Here is a 6,827-nt window from a genome sequence, read left to right as displayed (position 1 = left end):
CATGGTTTTTAGGCACACGAGCAGAGTTTTGACATCTCTGGTTACGGAATTAACAAAGCATTCCCGACATTCACCATGACTAATCTGCTCATTAACTGGTTTTTTTTGGTTTTTTTTTTTTAAACTTTAAGGCTTGTAATGGGAAACAGGACAGGGATAACCATCCCTATAAATCCCAGTTTGTTCCTTAAAGTTTTCCCAGTTTAGCTACATGGAAGGACAGTGAATTTTCACCACTGAACAGTCATGAACTTGGGGCTAAGAGCTGCAAAAAATTCAGTGTATTTTTACCTCACTTAGGGGACATTGAGCCATTTCTTATGGCTCATGAACCATCTCTTTCTGGGCCCTGTGCTGATTAAATTTATTAAATCTTCACAACTAAGAGCTCTGAGCACTCTAACAGTTAATTAGGTTTGCAAGTATAAACAATAGAGTGTTACATTTATAAAATACAACAAAACAGTTCTCAGCCAGAAAATCAAGCCACAAATCAGCTTTTTTTTTTTTCCTTTTTGCTTCATATAAAAGCCTGTTTAAGACAAATTATTTCTGTTTTCTTTGCTCTTCAGACATGCATGGGCAAGGAACCAACAATATTTTTTCTGGAATGTTGGTGCCTTCCCAGGAACATGAAGGAAAAAAAATACATTGAAGTGATATCATTATGTCATACAATGAATTTTTGGCTTTTATTGCCCAAATCCTTCCTTATTCCATTGAATCTGAAGCCATCAGGAATTCTCAAATGGTGTGCAGGGACAGGATATTTATTATCTACCTTAAAAACAATGGGATAAAACAGCTGGAATTCTCTCAGTGCCAGACAAAGCTCCTGCCAGGCTTATTTATTTTATTTTTTAATTTATCCAGAGCCTTCAACTGGGAGGCAGCAGATTTTGACATTCCCATCAGCTACAGAGGATGAAGGCAAGGTAAGAACGTGCCAGGAACAGGAAAAGTGGGGAATTCCTGGATTTTTTTCACAGGGAAATGTTTGCTTTGGGAGCATAGAGCAAATCCAAATGAAGGCTGGAAATTTACAACACAAACCACCAAACCCTATCCTTTTATTGGGATAAAATACAACAAAACATTGATGTGGACATAAAAAAAATAGAAATTTAAGAGATGTCTGTAACTTTCTGGAATTTCTATTTTCCCTGTGGATAAACAGCAATTCCCTGCACCAAACACTGTCCAAAAAACAACAGAACCAATGGATCCAAGGGAGGCAGCCTATCCTTTTATTGGGATAAAATACAACAAAACATTGATGTGGACATAAAAAAATAGAAATTTAAGAGATGTCTGTAACTTTCTGGAATTTCGATTTTCCCTGTACCAAACACTGTCCAAAAAACCACAGAACCAATGGATCCAAGGGAGGCAGCAGATTTTGACATTCCCATCAGGTACAGAGGATGAAGGCAAGGTAAGAACGTGCCAGGGACAGGAAAATTAGGGAATTAGGGATTCCCTTAAAAAATCCCTTAGGGAATTCCTGGATTTTTTTCACAGGGAAATGTTTGCTTTGGGAGCATAAAGCAGATCCAAGTGAAGGCTGGAAGTTCACAACACAACTCTCACTGCAGGGACACAAAACCCAGCCTTTTATTGGGATGAAATACAACAAAACACTGCTGTGGACATAAAAAAATAGAAATTGAAGAGATGTCTGTAACTTTCTGGAATTTCTCTTTTCCCTGTGGATAAACAGCAATTCCCTGCATGAAACATTGTCCAAAAAACCACAGAACCAATGGATCCAAGGGAGGCAGCAGATTTTGACATTCCCATCAGCTACTGATGATGAAGGCAAGGTAAGAATGTGCCAGAACAGGAAAATTAGGGAATTCCTGGATTTTTTTCCAGGGAATTGTTTGCTTTGGGAGCATAAAGCAGATCCAAGTGAAGGCTGGAAGTTCACAACACAACTCTCACTGCAGGGACACAAAACCCAGCCTTTTATTGGGATGAAATACAACAAAACACTACTGTGGATATATAAAAAAAAAATAGAAATTGAAGAGATGTCTGTAACTTTCTGGAATTTCGATTTTCCCTGCATGAAACATTGTCCAAAAAACCACAGAACCAATGGATCCAAGGGAGGCAGCAGATTTTGACATTCCCATCAGCTACAGAGGATAAAGGCAAGGTAAGAACGTGCCAGAACAGGAAAATTAGGGAATTCCTGGATTTCTTTCACAGGGAAATGTTTGCTTTGGGAGCATAAAGCAGATCCAAGTGAAGGCTGGAAGTTCACAACACAACTCTCACTGCAGGGACACAAAACCCAGCCTTTTATTGGGATGAAATACAACAAAACACTGCTGTGGATATATAAAAAAAAAATAGAAATTGAAGAGATGTCTGTATTTTCCTGGAATTTCTCCTTTCAATGTCCAAACAGAACCAATGGATCCAATAATCCCAAACCATGGAGGGCTCCCAGAATTACACCCGGCACAGCTTCGAAACGGGGAAATCTCCGGAAGGAAAAGCTCCTGTGGCTCCTTTTGGGGGAGCTGCTGGTGCAGGCAGGCTGAGGATGCAGTCAGGAGCTGCAGGGGCTGCTCCTCACCTGATGCCAGCCACGGGCACCTGCTGCTGCTTGCGGATCTTGTTGAAGAGCTCCATGTACTGCACCATGGTGTCCCCGGGGCTGTAGGTGCTGTCGTGCTTGGAGCCGAACACCGACGGGAGCCCGGGCGTGTGGCTGCCCATGAAGCTCTGCATGAACTCCATCAGCAGGTTCCAGCAGTCGTTGGCGATCACACAGGGGCAGTATTCCACCTGGGAACACATCCCAGAGCTCTGGAATGGCTCAAAGGGGCAGAATTCCACCTGGGAACTCAGCCCAGAGTTCTAGAGCTGCTCACAGGGACAGTATTCCACCTGGGAACTCATCCCCACAGGCTTGGAGCTGCTCACAGGGGCAGAATTCCACCTGGGAACACATCCCCACAGGCTTGGAGATGGTGTCAGGGGCACAATTCCACCTGGGAACACAGCCCAGAGCTCTGGAGCTGCTCATAGGGACAAAATTCCACCTGGGAACACATCCCCACAGGCTTGGAGCTGCTCAGAGGGGCAGAATTCCACCTGGGAACACAGCCCAGAGCTCTGGAGATGGTGGCAGGGGCAGAATTCCACTGGGGAACTCATCCCCACAGGCTTGGAGCTGCTCACAGGGGCAGAATTCCACCTGGGAACACATCCCCACAGGCTTGGAGCTGCTCACAGGGGCAGAATTCCACCTGGGAACACAGCCCAGAGCCCTGGAGCCTCCCTGCAGGGAAGGCTTTTCATGGAAACATCTCAAAATATTCAGCACCTAACAAGGATGGGTAAATGTAAACAGGACAGGAGATGCTGGGAACATGCCAGAGACCCTTTCCAAAGGGAAGGGAAGGTAAAATGCAAAGGGAAGGACAGCAAGCCCCAGCTCAGCATGGAATTAGCACTGGAGAGGTTGTTTTATCCATTATTACCATGATGGTTAACCTGAGGGATGGTGTTTGTGCTGTGCAGCTGGAATTTCATCAGCTTTTTATCTGGATGGAATTCCTGCAGGGATTCCCACTGCAGGGACAGCCCTGCAGCACCAAGGATTAAACCTCAGGAGAGGAGATCCAAACCTGCCTGCTGCACCAGCAACACAGCTGAGACACAGACAGGACAGGGAATTCCAGAATCGTGGAATGGTTTGGGGAAGGGACCTTAAAGCTCATCCAGGGCACGGACACCTCCCACTGTCCCAGGCTGCTCCAAGTCCCCTGCTCTTGGACACTTCCAGGGATCTGGGGGCAGCCACAGCTGCTCTGGGACATCTATTCCAGGGTGTTCCCACCCTCCCAGGGAAGAATTTCTTCCCACTATCCCATCCATCCCTGCCCTCTGGCAGTGTGAAGCTTTTCCTGCAACTCCAAGCCCTTGTCACTAAATCTCCTCTCTCCACCTTCCCCGCTGGCTCGCTTCAGACACCCTCAATTCCACCACCCCTAAACCTTCTCCAGCTTCTCCCACAGCATCCCCCTGCCCATCCATGAATTCCCCACCCTTCCCACAGGGCTCTCACCTCCACGGAGATGCCCCTGGCGCTGGGGCCCATGGTGACCGTGCCCAGCTTCACCAGGAAGTCGCAGTACTGGTAGCGGGTGCCGCGGCTCTCGATCTTGTTGGCCTTGGCGTTCTGGAAGAAGCCCTTGAGCTTCACCATGAGGGTGTCAAAGTTGGCATCGGCCACCAGGCAGGGCCCGTTCTCGAAGAGGGCGAAGCAGCTCAGGGGGTACTCGGAGTTGTGCATGACGTACATCAGCTTCCCTGTCTGCCCTGCAATCACAGCCAGGGCTGCAAAAACAAATTCTCTCGGATTCTCTGCTGCTCAGAACGACCCCAAGATGCATCTTTTACCCCGGTGCTGCCCAGGATTTCTTTTCCCCTATAAATTTCCATAAGAAAACCCAAGCTGTTCCCTGAATGGACGCCATAACAAACACGTGAGGATCCAGAATTAAAGCAAGGATGAGAGGCAGGAAGAGGAGCTGCTTTAAGGCAGGAATTTTGTGGGAACCCTTTTCCCAGCCCAGCGCTCAAAGAAGAAGTCAGAGCTCTTCAGTTCTTGGTCTCAAGGTTGTTTATTGTTCCCCATCTATAAAATTTTTTCTCTTATCTAGCTGAGGTCTGCTCAGCAGGACAGACAGAAGCACTCTGCCTGCCCCTGGGGCAGTGCTATGTCTTTATAATAAAAACTACATATACAATATAAAAACTACATCTACAATATTTACAATTACTTTCCAACACCCATCACCAATGTCAGACAGTGAGCTTCTACTCTAAACCAATCTAAAAGTGCCAACATCACCCAGAAGATGGAAGCCAAGAAGAAGAAGGAGAAAGGCTGGACATGCCCTAATTCCTCCATCTTGCCCCCTGAACCTCCATTCTAAAAACCCCCAAAAATCTATTTTTCACCCTGTAATAAATTCACTAGCATTCTACTTAAACTTTGTGGCTTGTAATCTTTCATATAAAGGTTGGTAATTGTTTTTTCCAAGGGTTAAATCAAAGGCACAGGGGTCCAGGGCTCTGTGCCAAGGTCTCTGAGCCCCCTGGGTAGGGTCTCGAGCCCTCCAAGGCAGCCAGAGGAATCTCCTGGGTTCCCACAAAATTCCTGCCTTAAAGCAGGAATTCCTCTTCCTGCCTCTCCTCCTCCTTGCTTTAATTCTGGATCCTCATGTGTTTATTATAGTATCCATTCAGGGAAGAGTTTGGATTTTCTTATGGAAATTTATAGGGGAAAAAAAGAAATCCTCAGCAGCACCGGGATAAAAAATCAGCACAGCTCGGGGTGAGGTGAGAGGAGAACCCCAGGAGCACCCACCTCCCACCCACTGCCCGGAGGGAGCCTGGGCTTGGCCTCTGCTCCATGTTCCAGCTGCCAAAAAAGCAGGAAAAAGCTGCTCTGGAACATTCCAATGGGTCTGGCTGGGAACAAGGGCTCAACAGAGCCAGGGCTGTGAACACATCAGTGCCTGGAAGGGATGGGGGGAGCCAGGGGAGGAAGGAGAAAGGAAAAGGAAAGGGAAAAAAGGAGGGAAAGAGGGAACGGGAAAAGGGGGGAAAAGGGAAAAAGGAATTGTAGAATCATCGACTAATGAAAGTTGGAAGAGACCCTCAAGATCAGCCAGTCCAGCACTGCCACTGTAACCCCTAAACCCCATCAAGCAGCATCAGATCCAGGCGCGCTCCAGGGAAGGTGGGGAAGGAGAAGGAGAGAAGGAGGAAAAGGACGGCAAGGAAAAGGCAAAGAGGAGCTTGGAGAAGGGCTCTGCTGACCCTGCGTGCCGAGGGCGGCCGCGGTGTGATAGGTCTCGCAGTCCACGCCGAACGTGCCCTGCTTGTCCGCGCCCAGCGCCTCCAGCCGCCGCGCCAGCAGCTCCACCGTCTGCTGCACGCTCTTGCCCTCGGCCACCGGCACCTGCGACACGCTGCGACACGGGCCGGGGCTCGGGGACCCACCGGGACACCGCCCGCGTCCCCGGCTCTGCTCCGCATCCCCCGCCCGGAGATTCTCCCCGCGCCCCCGGGGCTGCCCGCGCCGGGAGCCCGCTCGGCTCCGTCCCCCCATGCCAGGAGTCTATCCCGGTTCTGCCCCCCTATTCCAGGAGCCCTTCCCGGTTCTGCCCCCCTATTCCAGGAGTCTATCCCGGTTCTGCCCCCCTATTCCAGGAGCCTTTCCCGGTTCTGCCCCCTATTCCAGGAGCCTTTCCCGGTTCTGCCCCCCTATTCCAGGAGCCTTTCCTGGTTCTGCCCCCCCATTCCAGGAGCCCTTCCCGGTTCTGCCCCCCTATTCCAGGAGCCTTTCCCGGTTCTGCCCCCTATTCCAGGAGCCCTTCCCGGTGCCGCCCCCCTATTCCAGGAGCCTTTACCGGTGCCGCCCCCCATTCCAGGAGTCTATCCCGGTTCTGCCCCCCCATTCCAGGAGTCTATCCCGGTTCCATCCCTATTCCAGGAGCCCTTCCAGGTTCTGCCCTCCCATTCCAGGAGTCTATCCCGGTGCCACCCCCCTATTCCAGGAGTCTATCCTGGTTCCACCCCGCCATTCCAGGAATCTATCCCGGTTCCATCTCCATTCCAGGAGCCCTTTCCGGTGCTTTCCCCCCGTTCCGGATCCCCCGCTCTCACCAGGTGACCCCCATGGTGCCGGTGCCGCCGCCGGAACGGGCGGGGCCAGTGGCACCGGGAAGAGGCGGATCCGCGCCGGAAGAGGCGGGGGCAGATCCCGCGTGTCGCTGCCCGGTGCCGCTGCGCTGTCC

The 6,827-nt window shown here is 50.1% G+C and overlaps 1 protein-coding gene across 3 annotated transcripts; it reads right to left on the bottom strand.

Moving 5' to 3' along the window:
* Nucleotides 1-1,039: 1,039 nt before the first annotated feature.
* Nucleotides 1,040-6,785, bottom strand: MED20 (mediator complex subunit 20). Of its 3 annotated transcripts, XR_011682857.1 has the most exons (5): nucleotides 6,697-6,785; nucleotides 5,848-5,999; nucleotides 4,085-4,356; nucleotides 1,719-2,799; nucleotides 1,040-1,154 (listed from the first exon to the last, which is right to left on the bottom strand). XR_011682857.1 is itself a non-coding variant. In XM_071450186.1 (4 exons), exons 1-4 carry the CDS (start codon nucleotides 6,708-6,710, stop codon nucleotides 2,584-2,586), a joined length of 654 nt encoding a protein of 217 aa, XP_071306287.1. In that variant the 5' UTR covers nucleotides 6,711-6,785; the 3' UTR covers nucleotides 1,040-2,583. The 3 variants fall into 3 exon arrangements, 2 of the variants coding, with proteins under 2 accessions (XP_071306287.1, XP_071306286.1); XM_071450186.1 differs by having other exon boundaries at nucleotides 1,040-2,799; XM_071450185.1 differs by having other exon boundaries at nucleotides 1,040-2,799; nucleotides 4,085-4,338.
* Nucleotides 6,786-6,827: the final 42 nt, after the last annotated feature.

The sequence above is a fragment of the Agelaius tricolor genome, unplaced genomic scaffold, assembly GCF_023055355.1.
Source record: "Agelaius tricolor isolate 1412-34295 unplaced genomic scaffold, bAgeTri1.0.p SCAF_30, whole genome shotgun sequence".
Taxonomy (NCBI): Eukaryota; Metazoa; Chordata; class Aves; order Passeriformes; family Icteridae; genus Agelaius; species Agelaius tricolor.
The sequence above is the reverse complement of the archived record's forward strand: the minus strand, read 5'-3'. Positions and strand labels throughout refer to the sequence as shown.